Below are 18,007 nucleotides of genomic sequence, written 5' to 3' on the forward strand. Positions count from 1 at the left end.
CTCATGGTGGTGCTGGTGTGTCAGTAAATCCTTTTTCCCCCTAACCCTTTCTGCTCAGGCTGATCTCTGCCTCCTGATCTGCTCATTAATCTCGTTATTCTCAGTGGTTCTGCAGATTACTGTCAGTTTTCAGGTGTGTCTGTCTGACACACAGGGGCGGGGATTAGCTCCACTGACCCCTCCCCCTGACCTCAAACACTGGTGTGTGTGTGTACATTGTGAGGACATGTTGTTTGGTTCTTACATTTTAAAGGGCTATTTGAGGGTTCAGACCTGGTTTTTGATCCAGGTTGGATCCAGGTTCAGGGTTGGGGGAAGAAGGATTCACTGTGTGAAGGAATATCCTCACAACAATTATAGGACGAACGTGTGCATGGGCGTGTGTCCAGTGTGCGTCAGTGTGTGAGGTAAAGTGGATTTAGCGTCGTGCTGGCAGCAGCTGATGATGCAGCTGAGCAGGAAACAGGCGGCAGCTCCCTGAGACGTGAGTATTTAACGCTGACACTTATTTCCTTCTGTGAACAAGCTGCGTCTCTACCCTCTGAACGATTAAAGGATCTTGTAGGAATTGGTTTGTTCATGGACATTTTGACATCTTTTTACAACTGTTTTGTAAATGATTATTTTTAGAATACTCGATGTTTAAGTTCGAAAACAGTTTAATTCTGTTTCTGAAAGAACCTTTGCAAGATTCTTGTCCCAGTGCACTGGAGGTCCCCTCTTTGTTAGAGTCCAAATCTCCTTTAAAGAAAATTACAAAAGCAATTTTGCATTCATGAGATAAATGTGATGTTTTGTGTTGTTAAATGACTAGAAAAAGTCATAGAAAGAGGGGGACTGTGTTGGTGCCTGGTACTGATGGCTCTGTTCTGTTTGAGCCTCTTTGTGTTCAACAACACAGTGACATCATTATGAAGTGATGCTGAAAGCTGATACTGGCAGGAACCTTTATAATGATTTCTATTCAGAGAAATGACTGGAAAATAAAAGAACAGTTTATTGAAGGTTACCAGCATCTACACAAAGACATCAGGTATTTTAAAGCAGAATGAACATAAATGGAAAATAAGAGTTTTACAAATTGTCTTCTTGGGTTCCCTTACTGAAAAATCCCCAAAAGCCCCTTTGTTGACAGATGAAGGCCATGACATGAGACTGAAAGGTTCAGAGGTTTTCAGTAAGTGGACCTATGATTAAAAAAAAAAAATGCTGTAAATCAGATTATATTTTCAAAATCTGCTGCTCACGGATTGAAAATCCAACATTTACTTTTGTAGAGAAAAATCACGTTTTTATGTGATGCGATGTGATGTTTAGATGTAATTCTACTTCGTGTCCTTTCAGGCTCTCTCACACGTCAGGAGGTGACATCATCAGCAGGTGACACCCCTCCCATGGTGCCCTGCTTCCTCCGGGGTCACCATGGGAGACGAATCTCCAGAAGGCCGAGCTCAGGAGCTGTTTGATGAGTTTGTGTCTGCGTCGACCTGCAGGGCAGCACTGCGCTCCTTCAGCCAGCTGTGTGAACATCTGCAGCTGGACCACAGCTCCGCCGAGAGGCCGTTGTACCGTCCAATCAAATGCCGCCTCAACTACTGGAGGGCTAATGCTCTGTGGGCTAAACTGGACCGACGGGCCGCTCAGCAGGAGTACCAGGGGGCTCAGGTCTGCAAAAACACCACGGTATGTTTTTAAAACATAACAACATGAACCAGTGTTATTTATTTAGTCCCAAACAACAGCCTGACTCTTGGCTTTTTGAGGCTCATGATTTGGAAAAATTGTCAAAGGTATGAATTCAGTTAAAGGTCTCACATAAAGGTGGGGTTGTTCTTGACTGTGCCACATTCAGGGTGTTCCTAATATTCTGAACTCCTCCTGTATGTGAAGGGGAGAGCCTCTAGCAAATAAAATGCACCCCAGTACAACACCAGTACCAGTGTGGTCGCCTGCTGTCTTCTCTCTGATTGGTCTTCTCTGTCAGTGTGTAGTCATTGGGGCGGGGCCCTGTGGTTTGAGGACGGCGGTGGAGCTGAGCTTCATGGGAGCTCGGGTGGTGCTGCTCGAGAAAAGAGATTCGTTCTCCAGAAACAACGTGCTTCACCTGTGGCCGTTCACCATCCACGACCTCCGGGGTCTCGGGGCCAAAAAATTCTATGGAAAGTTCTGCGCCGGTTCCATCGACCACATCAGTGAGTGTGACATACTGGTAGTCTCTCATCAGTAGGGCTGGATCCACCCAGCAGCACAACCTGTTTACCTGTTCTGCAGGTATCCGTCAGCTGCAGCTGGTTCTCCTAAAGGTCGCTTTACTGCTGGGGGTCGAAGTCCATGTCAATGTGGAGTTTAAAAACCTGGTGGAGCCACCTGTAGACCAGCACAGACACAGTGAGAAAGTTGTTTTAATAAACAGGCAGGTTCCTGTGACTCTTTATTAATAAACGTATCTGTCTGTTTACCTGTGCAGAGGTGGGCTGGACGATGGAGGTGAGTCCAAAGTCTCATCCTGTCAATCAGCTGGAGTTTGAGGTCATTATCGGAGCAGACGGACGCAGGAACACACTTCCAGGTACAACACATTCCAGTGGCACATCTTCAGCCATTTAGAGGCATAAATATCTGGGTTCCAACAGGTGATTGGCTAATTTACCTCAGCGCTCAGCCGAGCCTGACAAAGGAAAATTTTACTTAATGAAAATCCAGCTTCGTATTGAAAGCTGAACCAAAGTCTAACACATCCCGCAGGTCCCACCAGAGGATCTTTGTGTTGTGACTTCTGATTGGACAAAATATGAACACAGCTGTGTTCCCTGTTTGAACAGGTTTCAGGCGTAAAGAGTTCAGAGGGAAGCTGGCCATTGCCATCACGGCCAACTTCAAAAACAGAAACACCACAGCTGAAGCCAAAGTGGAGGAGATCAGCGGCGTGGCGTTCATCTTCAACCAGAGGTTCTTCCAGGAACTACGACAGGAAACTGGTACCAAATATGGACAATCTGTTCTTTTTCTAACAAATTATCCAAACAGGACTGTTTGAACCCTTTGTGTTTCAGGGATTGACCTGGAAAACATTGTGTACTATAAAGACGACACTCACTACTTTGTGATGACGGCAAAGAAGCAGAGTCTATTGGAGAAAGGAGTCATTCTACAGGTAAAGCCACTTGTTGGTTTCATGATTTTTAAACCAAATTCATGTTTGAAAATAAGTGAACTTGTCAAATATGGGTCCTGACAGGATGTCCCTAATATTTTGAACTCCATCAGGACTTTGCTGACACCGAACAGCTTCTCTCTCGGGTAAACGTGGACCAGAATGCATTGCAGCAGTACGCCCGTGAGGCCGCCGACTTCTCTACCAATCATCAGCTGCCATCTCTTGACTTCGCCATGAATCACTATGGGCAGCCTGATGTCGCCATGTTTGACTTCACCTGCATGTATGCCTCAGAGAACGCCGCCATGATCCGCCACCGCCACGGACACCACCTGCTGGTCACACTGGTGGGAGACAGCCTGCTGGAGGTGAGACGGGTTTCTGCTGAAGAGGTCACTAGAGGCCAGGTAGACACACAAGTAATCAGTTAAATAACCAGTCCACCTGTCTTTCTCCTCTCTGCCTGTCCTCCTGTGTCTGCAGCCCTTCTGGCCAATGGGAACTGGAGTAGCTCGAGGGTTTCTGGCAGCTCTAGACTCGGCCTGGATGACCCGAAGCTGGGCTCAGGGAGCAGCTCCTCTGGATGTACTGGCTGAGAGGTGAGTACAGGTGAGGCAAGACACACCTGGTTTTGCAGTGTCACCTGGTCACATCTCTGTCCTGTGTTTCAGAGAGAGTTTGTACCGTCTCCTCCCTCAGACGACTCCAGAGAACATGCAGAAGAACATCAATCTGTTTTCTGTTGACCCAGCAACCAGATACCTGAACATCAGTCCTCTGACTGTCCCACCTGCTCAGGTACGTACACGACTAAGTATTATATCACACAGACACAATAATAACAAAAGCTCTTTATTATTACAGAGTGTCAATACAAAATGATCAAAACATTTTCCAGATCTCTGGGATCTGTGTCATTATGAAAGTGATGAACCTGTTAATATCATGTTTTTGTTTTGTTTTTTTCAGGTGAGACACCTGGTGGACACAGGTGATGAGGCGGGGCTAAACACAGACTGTGGTGACATCATCTGCCTATCTTCACCCAGACCCCTCAGACAAGGTGAGTTCACTAGTAAAGTTTTGGGACCGGCCCGAGGTTTATGGCTCATCAGAATTTTAAATTTTTTTTTTTTTTTTTTTTCTGATTGGTCTTCTGCCCCCCCCCCCCCCCCCCCCCTGACAGAGCCCTTTTCTCAGTCCAATGAGCTGCTGGTGTGGTGTCAGGAGCAGACCCGTGGTTACCGTGGCGTTGCCGTGAGTGACCTAACTTCCTCCTGGAAGAGCGGCCTCGCCCTGTGTGCCCTGATCCATCGACACAGACCGGACCTTATGTAAAACCCTGTCTTCCTCTTTTATGACTTGTTCCACACAGAAATACAGCAGAACATCAAAAAATACAGCGATCTGGAGATCTGAGCAAAACACAAAGATGCATAGCTGCTGTCTCTGCATAATGTATGACTAAAGACTGTAAATAAATCGGTAAATCCAAACTGCAGAGAAACTGTTTTTAGATGTTCTAAAAATTTAGAGGTTCATCTCAGTTTAAGTAGAAATATGAGAATTACAATAAATAAAAATCCTTTGAGAAAGGGATGTGAAAGAACAGTATCAGAATATTTAACAATTACATGAATCATCACTTCTGCTTTTCCTTCACATTCATGACGTGTTTATTTGCACATGGTGAATGTTATTAACGCCTGGCTGTCACTCCTCAGAGACTTTGACTATCTGGACGAGTCCTCGGTGGAAGAAAACACCCGTCTGGGTTTCAACGTGGCTGAACGAGAGTTTGGGATTTCTCCTCTGATGACGGTGGAGGAGATGTGGTGCATGGCAGAACCAGACTCTCTGTCTATGGTGATGTACCTGAGCCAGTTTTACCAGCTGCTCAAAGACTCGCCTCCCCCTGCTGGTGAGGCGCTGACATTAGACAAACACAAAAAAAAAACCTTTTTTGACAAGAATAGTCCAAGTAAAAGACTTTCGTAGACACAGAACAAGGAATAAAACAAGAAATCCTAAACTAATGGAATGACATGAGTAAAGAAATTATTTAAGCAAGAATGAAGAACTAACAGATATGAACAAAACAATGAAAATGAATAAACAGAAGAAAAGCCTATTAAATAAATAGAAATGAGTCTCAATCGAAAAACAATGCTAATAAGCTAATCAAACAATAAAGACTGGTAGAAACATCTTAAATGAAGCAAACAAATGTTAAAGGAAAAAATGATTTAACTGGAAATTGCAAACAAATTCTCTACGAGACAAATTAAACATGTCTCGTAGAGAAAAAATTCATGAAGATTTTTAGCAAAGAGAGGAAGCTGATAGATCCAGGAAAGGTCTGTTTGTTGATGTAAACGAATAATTATAACACACATATGTAAGTTGAATCCGACATTTAGACAGTAAGTTTCTGGAAAATAACATCTAGAGAAGAAGAATAGAAGCAACACCTGATTATAGAAAAAAAGAAAAATGAAAACACCTTGAGCACAGAACAGACCGACCCGTGAAATCTAAACTGATGTTCTGCTGTTTCTGTTCAGGCTCGCTGTGTCAGAGCGCTGAGCTCAGATCAGCCCTCCTCACGCCGGCCTCCCTCCTCAGCCGACTGGGACACAGTCCATCCAGGAAAAGAAACCCAAAGGTACCTGCAGGCGTGTTACATCTCCCTGACTGTGTGCTGTGACTCACTCACCTGTCTCTGCAGGAGCAGAAAGAAGCTGCAGGTAAACGGAGGAAGACCAGTCGCCCAGGTGAAGAGCAGCTGGAGGTCAGTGTGTTTGAGTTGTGCATAATCAGTTTTTATTGTTCCTCTCCATTTTATTCTTCTGAGCAGCCCGTCTCACTTTATTACATAATTCATAACTTTCAGCAAGTTCTGCTTTATTTGTAGAAAATCAAGCTTTTTCCACTTTCATCAGTGTCACAGTCGCACAGTGGAGCTGCTTTTTCAACAGTCACATCCATGACGACCACACAGAGCCGGTGTCAGGACAACAATAACACCACTTTAGCACGGACCATCCATTTTTTTAATTTATGACACAGCCACTTCAATTATCACTCAACACCTTAGGTAGGATGTCTCCCGGCAGAGAAGTGGTTTTTAGATCCAGCTTAATGTGGATCCACTGGGCACGCTGTGCTGAGCAGTTTTTGCTGCTCTGCCAGGTGCTGGTTACCTTGGGTGCACTCACTGGGATGTACTGTGGAAAAGCCTGCGACACTGATGAAGGATGAAAACCTTTTGTGATTCCTGGTGGAAACTCCACATGTAGGTTTGTTCTTCTGAAACCGCAAACTGACAAGGTGATGGAGAAGGACTTTACAAACACAGCATTCACTCTTGTTAAAGAAAAGACAGAGAAGACAAACAAACTTAGAGAGATGGAAACATGAATAAAAACTAAAGACTCTTAAATGAAGGAAAAAATTAATCTTGTAGTTGAAGTAAAAAGAAAAGAAACTTTATCTTCACCATAATAAACAATTTCTTAGAAAAGTCAAGGATTTCTTTGGTGACACCTGCGTTCGTCATCTCTGCATGTTTCAGTCATGTGACCTAAACAGTGACGTTGACGACCAGGTGTCTGGTGAGATGTTTGTCAGAGGGTCCAGAGTTCGTCTGTTAGCCAATCAGCTGCAGGCAAAGCTGGACGAGAGTTCATCTACCTGCAGGATTTCTTCAGCTTTACCACGACAGGTGAGATCAGACTGGTGTCATACTGTCTGATCAATGATCAATAGTATTTCATGTCCCCATCATGACCAGTGAATGGTCCTCGACAGTTGTCATTCGCTAACTCGTGATGTCCACAGGTTTGGGAATAGATGTGAGCTGACTGATCCACATTGACTGTTCACAGTATTGATACTGCTGTTAGGATCAATATAGGAACACTGTCCTTGGTGCTGCAGTTTTTACTTCAGCTTTCACTTTTACTTCACATCAGGAACATTTGATATTCACATTCAAACTGTTAAAACACGGATGTGATGAGGTCATAAACAAATAATTAATGTTTGGACATAAGTAAAAAAAAAAAACAGAATTAGACTTTGTCTATTTGATGCTGCATTTAGCACTAATCAATACTGATATTGGTAGTACTGATACTTATGATAGTTGTTTGTTTCCTAGGTTTTAGTGCAGATATTTTACCAACAATGCTTTGCTCAGCTTCATATTCCAACAGTGCATGTTGTTGCCCAGCAGGGGGAACTGGTGTCCAGCTTCCCTCCCCCTTCAGAGTCTGCAGACGCTGCCGCCCCAGCATCTGCTTGGAGACCGGTACGAACTGGTAGACTGTGGAGTCCAGTACAGTAGTAGTACAGTCCAGTAGAGCCCAGTACAGCCCGGTAGAGCCCAGTCCAGTACAGCCCAACAGAATCCAGTAGAGCCTAGCAGAGACCACATAAAGTTGTCACTGTGTGGTCAAGTGGTTCAGTCTTTCAGCTCAGGAATCAAACATCAAGATGTAAAAGTGACTCTCTTGACAGTTGTCCAGTAAAAAGTGCAGGAGGTTGAAATGTAACTTGTAGAAAAAGTGATTTGTTTTTATTTTACGCTCCTTGCCCAGCTCACTCACATATAAACAACAGAAAAATAAAGTACAGTCAGCAAACACTTTGTAAATTTATTGATTTTATATATCAACCTTTTGTCCTGAACCTGGTTTCATCATTTTATGTTGATTAAAAAGTGTGCAGACTGATAACTGGCTCACAGGCCGATGTCCTGAAAGCTTTTTGTGAAGTTTAACGAAGCTTCAGGCTTCGAAACATGCTAGTTGGCACTGACACATTGTCTCATCACTTTATTTCTGAGACATATTTTTGCATATGTTACAACCTCTGGCACTGTATCAGAGAATGTCCAGATCAGTGGCTCTTTAACATCTCTGTGAACTCTCTCCCTTAGAAAAAACGAACCCTTCAACAGGAACAGATGAGTTTTCGGTTCAAAGAGAAGCTCAAGTCTCAGTATGCCCTCAGCAAGGATGAGCAGGTACTGTGCTGCAATGCACCCTGGGTACCTGTGCTGGTGTGTTGACTCTTTCAGTTTGAGCTTTAATGAACTCTAGTCTGTAGAAGTTTGGGTCAGATTAAAATAAAATCTCTCCTCTGGCTAAGTCCAACCATCGGTTTCATTTCTTAGTGTCAGAGGGTGAAAACATCCCGTCTTTTTTTTTTTCGTAAAATCTCTGCAGGGCTCAGTGGTTCATGTGATGAATCTGCAGATCAACAACAACTTGTCCTAAATGTGAAACGTGAATAGTTTTATTGACTTCAGCTCAGCCTGCAGCTCAATGAGCCCTGAAGGTCCACATGTTTGCTGACTGAGCAGCTGGATTTCTCCTTCTGTTTTTAATAGAAAGTGCTGGAAATAGGGTTATTAAATTATTAAATATTTTCCAGCTGTTTTTCACTATTCACAGTTATTGGTTTTTATAAAACAATTGCAAGAAGAAATTTCCAGGACACTGAGTTTCGCTGCACTTCAGTCACCTGGTTTCTGTTGTTTGAACCGAGTGTCTTCAGGTGTGCACTGGTGGAGGGAGTTCATTGGCTCGGCAGACTGCCAGTAGATTTCAGAGCCATGAGGCCTTTAGTCCAGTGAGATTGAAATTCATTCACATTATTCAGGTTCAAGTCAGACTCAGCAGATATACAGTCGATGGGCTCGGTCGATGCTTGACCTTGGAAACGCCAGGTTAAGTAAATTCACCTTGCAGGTTCTGGTATGCGGAGTTCTTCCTGATCTGCTGATGAGGACCAGTCAAAAGCTTCAGAAAAGTGCTTTGAGTTGCGTGTTTGCAGCTGTTGTTTCCCAGCTCAAGAATGAACCATTAAGTTCTTCAAAGGTCGATCGATCTATTAGCAGAAATGGAATATAGTATTTAGGAAAATATTGTCAATCACTCAAAAATATCAACAGCTACATTTTCTTTCTCCTTTTAAATCAACACAGGGAGCGGGTCTCCTTTTACGGAGTCAGCCATGTTGCATGACCATGGTTCTACAGTAGCCCAGAATGGACAAACCAAACCTGTGATATAGACGGGGAATAACATTTTATTTAAAATTTGACCGTACCCTCTCATCTGTTATTCATTAGAGGGTCTGACTTCACATCATCACCGTATTAACATTTCATTTTCGTCTCATTGTTCCTGTCTTCAGGTTGCAGTGGGCAGCAGTGACATCTGTTTCTTCTGTAAAAAGAGAGTTTATGTGATGGAGCGTCTGAGTGCTGAGGGCCTGTTCTTCCATCGCAGTTGTTTCCAGTGTGATTACTGCAGCAGCACTCTCCGACTGGCCGCATACGCCTACGACCAACACAACGGTCAGTGCTGAACTTTCTGAGCCACAGTGATCCAAATACAGTCATTGTCCAGGTTTTTTTCCACAACACAGCAGAGGAACTTTAGTTTGTGCTGCTTGCAGTGATCAAACATAACCTTTAACTAACATAATCCTTCGCTATCATAAGAAATCAAATCGCTACCCAGTAAATGCTGCTGCTTGTAAATGATCTACCTGACAGATCTGAACAGGTTGGGTGTCAGCGTATGCAGATGACACAATGATTTACAGGCTTAATGGGACTTTGGAGGCAGCATGGAACTGTATAAACCCAGTGCACAGAGGCTGGGGCCAGTAAAAGCCCCCGCAGGTTAATCTGGTCCATCCGGATCAGCTGTTCTGTTGGGTAAGGTGTCATCATTCCATCAGTCAGTTCACATGGATCTCTGCTGCTCACCACAGTGGTTGAGTTCTAACCATATAATGCTCTCATCTGACCGCCATGTGTTCAGCCTGAACGCTCCGTTAGAGCCCCAAGCCTCGCCTGCCTGTTTATTTTTGTCACACAAAGTGTGTATTGAGTGTTTGAGCTTCAGGATGAGCTATGGTCTCCTCTTTGAGTGGTTCAAACAGAGCAGCCAATCAGAGCAGAGCAGACACGCGACCACAGTTTGAAGGCTGAGGTGGGACGTGATTTAACAACCAGAATTCAGTCAGTGTTCAGGCATGGTGTCTGAAGATGGAGGACAGTCCCCTGTAAGATGCCAGCGATCATCTGTGTTGATGTTTGACTTTCTCAGACAAGTTTTACTGTGTCCAACATTACGACTGTCGCTTGAATGCACCGCCTGTGAGGAAGAGGCCGACAGACAGGACTGCTTCACAGCGAACATCAATAGTAAGACATAACATTTTTCTTCAGACATTCACAGCCATATAAAAAATCAACAATAGATTACTGTGATCCAGGAATATTATTTTAATTGCACCTTTTAACAGCCAGTTAGTTAATGTAAATCAGTGAAAACACTGTAGTTATTAACCACATTATTCCTGATACGTAATACTGCATGTATATATATATATGGCAGTAACAGCTCCACCTCAGTAAAGTACGGCAGCAGAGTAAACTAATGCAGTAAGAACCTGGCCACGAACAGTCTCCTGCATTATAAGAATTTTCAGCAAATTTCTGATGGTAATTCTTTCTGAACTAGGAACAGGGACAGGTAGTTGCTGTGGCAGGCCAGGTAGTTTTCAGGTTGTTCATGTAGTTACTTGGGTGCTAACAGGTGGGTGCTTCTGTGCCAGCTACTAGTTGAGTCAAGTGACTTGTTGTGTGGGGGTGCTGTGGGGCTTCTAGGAGTCTCACAGTGCATGGTTGGTGACCCAGAGGTCAAAGGGTGGTTGCTAGACTCTTTCCAGGTGATTACTGGGTGGGTCGTAAGGGGCAGCTACCTGGTTACTAAAAGGTGGTTGCTGTGACGGTCTTTGCAGTTCATAGGTGGCTACCAGGATATTTGAGGTTGTTTCTGTGGTGTTTGGGTTCTAAAGGTGTTTGATATATTTTTCAGTGGTAAAAATGCTGGAAATCAGTAAAATTCAAAGTTTGTGTTTGCAGGCGTCTGTGGGTCCAGCTCCGTCCCTTTCCTCTGCTGACTCTTCTCTCCCAGCTGATTGTCGTCGCTCCTCAGGTGAGCTCACGTCGCCTGTGTTGTCTTTTGAGTCTTAACTGTTCACACCGAGCATGCTCCTTAAACTGGAATCAATGTGGGCTTTAGAGTGTGTGTGTTTCTGTGTGTGTCTGTGTGTATGTGTGGCTGTGTTGGTGTGTTTGCAGTGGTTTCTGTGACGACAGTGCCGCGCGAGAGGTTCGAGCTGGAAAACTACCGACGCAGCTCGACAAAGGTGGAGATGGAGCTGCTGGAGGAGCCCGAGGAGGTCTCAGAGGAGACCCTGAACCAGTTCAACCTGAACCTGGACCAGAAACATAATCACCAGGACAGGTCTGATTCAGATTGGTGCGAAAGATCATTAACATCAGAAAAAGGCTAAAAATACACAATAGCATGATAGCATAAGATACAAATGAGATAATATTGTTTTTATACCCAAATTGTGATTTTTAAAGTGGATATGACAAATTTTTCAGTCCAGAGCATAACTTAGGACAGTGACTTCTAGGGTGATGACTTTTTCAAATTAATAATGCAAGATAATTAAACTAAATCTAACTTAGAATTATGAGTGTTAATTAAAATAAAATGTATAAAAATGTGACTTGTAGTTGTACAAATCTGCAGACTTATATTTGAGCAAAACGTAAAGTTGTATGGTTCATATCACAGACGTCACTTATTAAGTCACAGTTGAAACATACAGTATAATTCAAGATTGCCATTTATATTTAAAATGATCAGCAGCGTCAGAATCATGACTAAATCAAAATGACATTTATACTTTATGTTCTTTTCGGTTCCAGTTCAGAATCAGAGATGGACGAGGAAGAGAAGGACAGACGAGGAGGTCGACACCGGGTGACCTCAGAGGAGGCCAGAGCTTCATGGAGGGCAACTCTGCAGCTCCACCTCCAACTGAAAGATGAGGAAGAAGAGGAGGAGGAAGGTGAAGAAGAGGGAGACAGTGAGGTGGAGTCGAGTGATGGTGAGTTGCGCTGAGTTTTCATTGGGTCAGTAGTTTAAACAGTGAACTTATTGCTGTGTTGTGTTTATGTGTATGAGCATTAAGTTATTATTTTGTAAAGTGCTTTGAGATGATTGTATTGTGAGTTGGTGCTATACAAATAAAATTTAATTGAAACTGAATTGAATTATTGTGTATATGTGATGTGCTGTAATGTGTCTCCCCCTGCTGGTAGAGGGGGAGTACAGCCCCTGGGAGATGGAGCGTTACTCAGGCCTGTGGCTCCTGTTAGAGGAGGAGACAGGTACAATCCAGACTGACCAAACTAGATTCATAAAAGCATCAAATTTAGATTAAAGTAAATGTGCTAACTGTGCTGTCATGTTTTAACAGCCTGCTTCTTGTACTGAGGAGCTACTAATCAGCTGTTTGTACAATGTAGGATTTCCTTCACCCTTCCTGTCAAAGTGACACTAACAGATGTTCTAATGGTGGAAAAAGTGTCTGCAATACAGTAAATGCAAACTAATTTGGAGGCACCATACCTGAATAAGATAAGACCGGCTTGATTAATCCAGGACTAAATGATATGACTAAACTCACAGTAACTCCTCCTCTGTCTCCCCCAACAGAGGAGGAGTTTTCTTCTCTTCCCTCTCAAAGTGTCGCCTCGACTGCAGGAAGTGACATCACATGTCCTGACACACCTGTCGAACCTGACTCCACCTCCAACTTGCTATTCTGCAATACCTCTTCGATGCCTTCATCTAAGGCTCCGCCCCCTGCCCCCATGTCCTTCACACCTTCCACCGCTTCCTTTGTTACCACACCTGACTCTACCCATGAGGAGAACAGAAATACAGCCCCACCCAAACACCACACACCTGCTACTGTCATGGAAACCGCTGCTGGTGGGCGTGGCTCATTTGATGACATCAGCCCTGAACTGCCACAGAAGAAGCCCCCCCTCCTTCAGAAGAGGGGGGTGAAGTTAAAAGGTGACGGGGCGGGGTCAGATGAGGAAGAGGCTGGGTCTGAGGATATGAGGCGGAGACACATAGGAGGTCACAGCCTCCCCCCCCTGCAGGTGGAGGGTAGGGGTCTTCTCCTTCCACTGATGGGGCTCAGACAGGTGGAGATAGAAGGGGGTGGAGCCAGAGCTCTGTGGAGGGCGATGTTCGCTGGAAACAGGAAGGAAAAGAAGAGAGGCAGGGCTTCACTTTCATATGCAGTCAGAGCCAATCAGAGAAGAGCCACAGGTGATGATGTAATAAAACTGACAGAGAGATTGATGTCACAGTGATGATGTCATGTAAAAGCTGTACTTCCTGTCTCCAGATATGAGAGGAGGCGTAACAGAAGATTCTGATCTGGATTCATCCACTGTGCTTCAGAGGTGTTCCCTAAAACCCAGAAACAACGTAAGAGCCAAACACAACAGTTCTCAGCACCTTTAACAGTGTCAACCAATCAGCATACACCTACAGACCCACCAGTCAGAACTAATATCCAGCTCAAGGCCTACTGTGCTGAATAAAGGGACCAGACTAACACCTAGATTTAGACTGTCCTCAGGTAAACTGTCCTGTTTGGTGTCTGTAGCTGCGCTTGGAGCTGTGTGACCTCACGTCAGAAATTCGGAGAGTCACAATAAACGAGGAGGAGGAGGAGGAGGAGGAGGAGAATCAGCAGGTATCAGCTGTTGTGGGCAGAGGAAACAGTTCTTCAAAGTCTGTTTCATGTTGTGACTATGGTTGACAGTTTCTATTGAATGTCTTTGCATTTTACAGACTTGCAGCTGCACGCTGGGTCTGAAAAAACACAAAATTCAGAACTTGGACTTGAGACTTGGCAAGATGTGAGCCTGCACCTGTACTTGGCTCAACCACCTTGAGACTGAATTGAGACTTGGCTTGGACACTTTGAATCCTGTCTGAAGTGACTTCAAACTCAACTTCTATCTGTCTGGACTAAATTGGGTTTTTCTTAATTGCCTTTAGCCAAATTGGACTTGAGATTGATCTTGGAAATGTCTTGAACGAACCTGAACCTGACATGGACTTACTTAATGTATTTTTCACTAGTATCAAATGGCTTGTGCTTAACTTGAGATGCAACTTAAACTTGATTAGTTGTTTTGACTGACCTGAGATGTACTGAAGCAATTTGTTCTAGTCTTGACTCAAGACTCGACCATAGAAATTGTGAATTCTTGTTTTAGTTCAGTAAATGCTGAGACCTGATGGTGTTTAACACTTCTCAGTATTTTTTATCAGTTTGTTTGTTTTTTTCCTTCATGTCTCAGCCTGCCTACGTCCCTCACGCTCTGGCTTTTAAACGAGCTTATGCCATCAAGGTACAGACAGATGTTATCCTTCCTCAGGGTTGTAGTGGCAGTCTGATCATATAAAGCCCTGTAGTGGGTTGTAGTTTCAGTCCAACAGTCTAAAGTCCTGTCAGACTCTGGAAGACCTCTGCAATATAGTGACACTGTTGTTTGTGTTTTCCCAGAGATGTTCTGTGAGGGACACAGTCCCCGTCCAGGGCTTTGATGGACAATCCTCCTGTTCCACTGAGGTTTTGGGGGTCCTGGTCCAGCCAAAGGAGCCATCCAGTCTGAGCATCAAGGAGACCATGTTCCAGAGGGGACGAGAGGATGAGGATGAAGATCTAGACACCAAAATCACTCGACGGGTTCAGAGAGCCGCTCGAAGACAGGCCAAACAAGAACAGTTGAAGAGACTCCACAAGGCTCAGGTGAGTTACCAGAGGATAGACACACATGGAGGAAGTCCAGTCTAAAGACCACTGGTGGTTGGGGACTGAGTTCATGTATTTTTTATGTGTTTCAGATGATCCAGAGACAGCTACAGCAGGTGGAGGAGAAACAGAGACAGCTGGAAGAGAGAGGAGTGATGCTGGAGAAAGCCCTCAGAGGAGAAGCTGGTACACAAACAGTGGCTTCACTTTTTATTGTGGATTTTATTTGAAATGGATAAAGTTTCTATTTTTGCCCATCAGTCCACAGAGAGTAACTCACACTGACACTCTTTCTTAGATTTTTTTAGAATTTCCTAAAAACACGAAACTGAAATTTGTTCCAAAAGGTCAGGACAGAAACCAAGACATGAAGTCCAGGAACTCAGACTGTGCTGAGATATAGATCAGGACCAGGGGATAAAACAAGGTCTAAAAGCTCTGAGTGTTCTTGAGAGCACAGTGGCCTCAGTGAGGACAGAGACTGAGAAACCAGCACTCCCCCTGATAGGGCTTCAGAAGTCCTGCAGAGATGGAGAAGCTGCAGCAGCTCCTCAGTCAGAGGCACTCTGAGGAAAAGGCAAATGAGCCTTCTGAGGGTTGGTCAAGCAGCATCTAAAGGATCTGAGAACAGGAGGAAAGTGATTCTCTGCTCTGATCAGACACAAACTAGACTTTGGTTCTGCCCAGCACCTGCCAACACCAGCCCTATACTGGAGCACGGTGGGGGCAGTGTCAGGCTGTCAGTGGGAAGCATGGTTAAAAAAAACTGCTGCAGAAACCTGAGACTGGGACGAGTGGGAGTTTTATCCACTTCAAATGAAATCTCCACCTCAGTAATGTGTGCTGAAAGAGAAGGGGTCTGAAAACTGTCTCAACAACGATCACCTGAACTCACTTGTGTTTGTGTGTTTGTCTCAGATTACTGGGGAGACTCTAACACCAGCCAAGACATTGACCTTCACCTGGAAGGTTAATTTCTCTCTTCATTCATTTTGTGCCAAACTGTTATTGCAGTTACTATATGACGGTGATGTACATTGTACTACCTAATACTACAGTATTATACCATGGGATACTGCCAAACTGTTTATGTTTGGACACAGAATAGTGTACTGTAGTGTACTACAGTATTGTACCATATCAGAGTATGTTATGCCCAACATTTATAATTAAGGTTAAAAATAATTTTACAACATTATAAAACAAAAAAATCAAACTCAGAATTTAAAGGTTCAAATAACCTGATTGTCTCTGTAGGACTGGGTAAACTGGATAACCCGACTCTGATGCAGCAGTGGTTCCAGTTGGTGCAGCAGAAGAACTCTCTGGTTCGATATGAATCTGAACTCATGATATTGTGAGTTATCGACATTTGACCTGCAATTTAAACCCAGGAGGAACTTCAGATTCAGGTTTATCAGGATGAATTGTGGGACTATCTGATTCTGGATTTTGTTTCAGTGTGTGATGTGGGCTGTGTTTCAGTGCTCGAGAGTTGGAGCTGGAGGACAGACAGAGTCGGCTGCAGCAAGAGCTCAGGGAGAGGATGGCTGTGGATGGTAAAATCTCACTTATAGACTGATTATTTATATATATACTACATGTAATATTTTTATAGTATAGGCCTATACACGTGTGTGCTGTGTCTTTGTGTTGTTGGTGTAGACCACCTGAAGGAGGAGCAGCAGCTGTTGGAGGAGCGACTTATCCTGGAGGAGATGTTGGAGGTGGTGGAACAGAGAGATTCTCTTGTGTCTCTGCTGGAGGAACAAAGGCTACAGGAACGACAGGAAGACCGGGATTTGGAGCAGGTCATGATGACCCGAGAGCTGGCACTTGGCTGGATCTGAAACTGGTCTGAACTAGTCTGCAAGTGGTCTGTTTGATCTGATCCAGTCTGGAGCAATAGTTACCAGAGTCTGACTGTGAATGCCAATGTGAAAACCATTTACTGCTACTGTGATGCCAGGCAAACCAGAAATGCTGCAGCTGTTTTTTAAGTTTGTACAAATGTTGGACCAAATCTGACATGGAATCTCAATCTAAAGCAACTACACATAAACTAATGTTTAGACGGCTGTGCCCTGATGGCCGAGTGGTAACAACACAATCGGTCACTCTCCCCACGTTTGCTGTGCACCTCAACCTACTGTCAAATAAAGAAAAAACGGTCTGAAACATGCAGATGATTATTGTGGAGACCAACCTAATGTCATTCCTTGAGTTCTCCTCCTTTCAATGAAATCTGTCAGGTCAGCACAAAAACTGAACTATAAGCATTGAGTTCAAGAGAAGCAATTGTGGGAAAGCCGACTGCAGATCTATGGAGCAGTTTACAATCCTGCTGATCAGAGTTCTACTAAACTGAACAGTGACAGGTTGTGTGAATCTTTGGATGCTTCTTTGTGGATCTTTTCATGTTTTTATTGACTTTCAGAGTTAAGAGGTGCTGCAGGTGCTTCATACCTGGTTCTTGATGACAGATTGACATGGACATGAAACGCTTTGGTCCAGCCCAGTTTTTAATCTTCCATTCACATCATTCTCAGTGTCCAGGCAGACCAGGGGGAGTTAAACTATGTTTGTTTTCATGAAATAGACAAAACTACTAACACTGTGTGCACAACTTGCTTTGCCTGTCTCTCTTTTTAAACCTGTCCAGAAAATTTGATTCTGTAGAAAATACAAATGAGAAATTAGTGAAAGTTAGAAAAAGAGTAACTAGAGCTGTGTGTGGTGATCAGGCTGTTATAAACCCACAGTGTATGGACAGTCTGAGTATTAAACCCTCATTAATTGATTGTCAGTTGTATTAAAGTAGTTTTAAAATGCTAATAATAGTGCCAACACCACTGGCTATTGATCAGCCTGTTGACCAAATGTTACCTATCTGCCTTACTTCATCTTCACCTTCCATCTGATCAATAATGTTTATTAATCCTGTTGAAGCCTGCCAATCGCCTTGTCCTGTGTGATGTTATTAATGTAAAACTGCCTTCTAACTGAATGTGACTTTCTGGGTTGAATAATAAACATATGATTTCGGTGTAGCTCATGTTACTTCACTTTCTGACTCTGCTGTATTCAGATTTAACTGAGCTTTCAGAAAGGTCAGATCTT

General features: G+C 43.8%; 1 protein-coding gene across 15 annotated transcripts; it reads left to right on the forward strand.

The window, feature by feature from the left end:
- Positions 1–223: 223 nt before the first annotated feature.
- mical3b (microtubule associated monooxygenase, calponin and LIM domain containing 3b) lies at positions 224–17,937 on the forward strand. 15 transcript variants are annotated; one of them, XM_033325048.1, is made up of 34 exons: positions 224–484; positions 1,345–1,683; positions 1,985–2,192; positions 2,272–2,388; positions 2,468–2,569; positions 2,823–2,978; positions 3,054–3,154; positions 3,268–3,525; positions 3,641–3,756; positions 3,829–3,955; positions 4,127–4,220; positions 4,344–4,491; positions 4,882–5,078; positions 5,722–5,822; positions 5,886–5,948; positions 6,732–6,881; positions 7,392–7,469; positions 8,100–8,186; positions 9,362–9,524; positions 10,285–10,382; positions 11,106–11,178; positions 11,325–11,490; positions 11,967–12,148; positions 12,363–12,431; positions 12,760–13,386; positions 13,466–13,548; positions 13,730–13,819; positions 14,433–14,483; positions 14,639–14,884; positions 14,980–15,073; positions 15,806–15,856; positions 16,145–16,244; positions 16,373–16,446; positions 16,553–17,937. In XM_033325048.1, the coding sequence occupies exons 2-34, from the start codon at positions 1,423–1,425 to the stop codon at positions 16,735–16,737; spliced, it is 4,716 nt and encodes a 1,571-aa protein (XP_033180939.1). In that variant the 5' UTR covers positions 224–484; positions 1,345–1,422; the 3' UTR covers positions 16,738–17,937. The 15 variants fall into 15 exon arrangements, 13 of the variants coding, with proteins under 13 accessions (XP_033180939.1, XP_026182547.1, XP_026182549.1 ...); XR_003296898.1 differs by lacking the exons at positions 13,730–13,819; positions 14,433–14,483 and having other exon boundaries at positions 16,349–16,446; positions 16,553–16,591; XM_026326762.1 differs by lacking the exons at positions 13,730–13,819; positions 14,433–14,483.
- Positions 17,938–18,007: the final 70 nt, after the last annotated feature.

This window comes from Mastacembelus armatus, chromosome 23 (assembly GCF_900324485.2).
Source record: "Mastacembelus armatus chromosome 23, fMasArm1.2, whole genome shotgun sequence".
Classification (NCBI taxonomy): domain Eukaryota; kingdom Metazoa; phylum Chordata; class Actinopteri; order Synbranchiformes; family Mastacembelidae; genus Mastacembelus; species Mastacembelus armatus.

Coding starts and splice junctions, on each gene's coding strand:
- mical3b (XM_033325048.1), top strand. CDS start 1,423: ATGGGAGACGAATCTCCAGAAGGCCGAGCTCAGGAGCTGTTTGATGAG. Junction 1,684..1,984: donor AGGTCTGCAAAAACACCACG/GTATGTTTTTAA, acceptor CTTCTCTGTCAG/TGTGTAGTCATTGGGGCGGG. Junction 14,484..14,638: donor AACGAGCTTATGCCATCAAG/GTACAGACAGAT, acceptor GTGTTTTCCCAG/AGATGTTCTGTGAGGGACAC.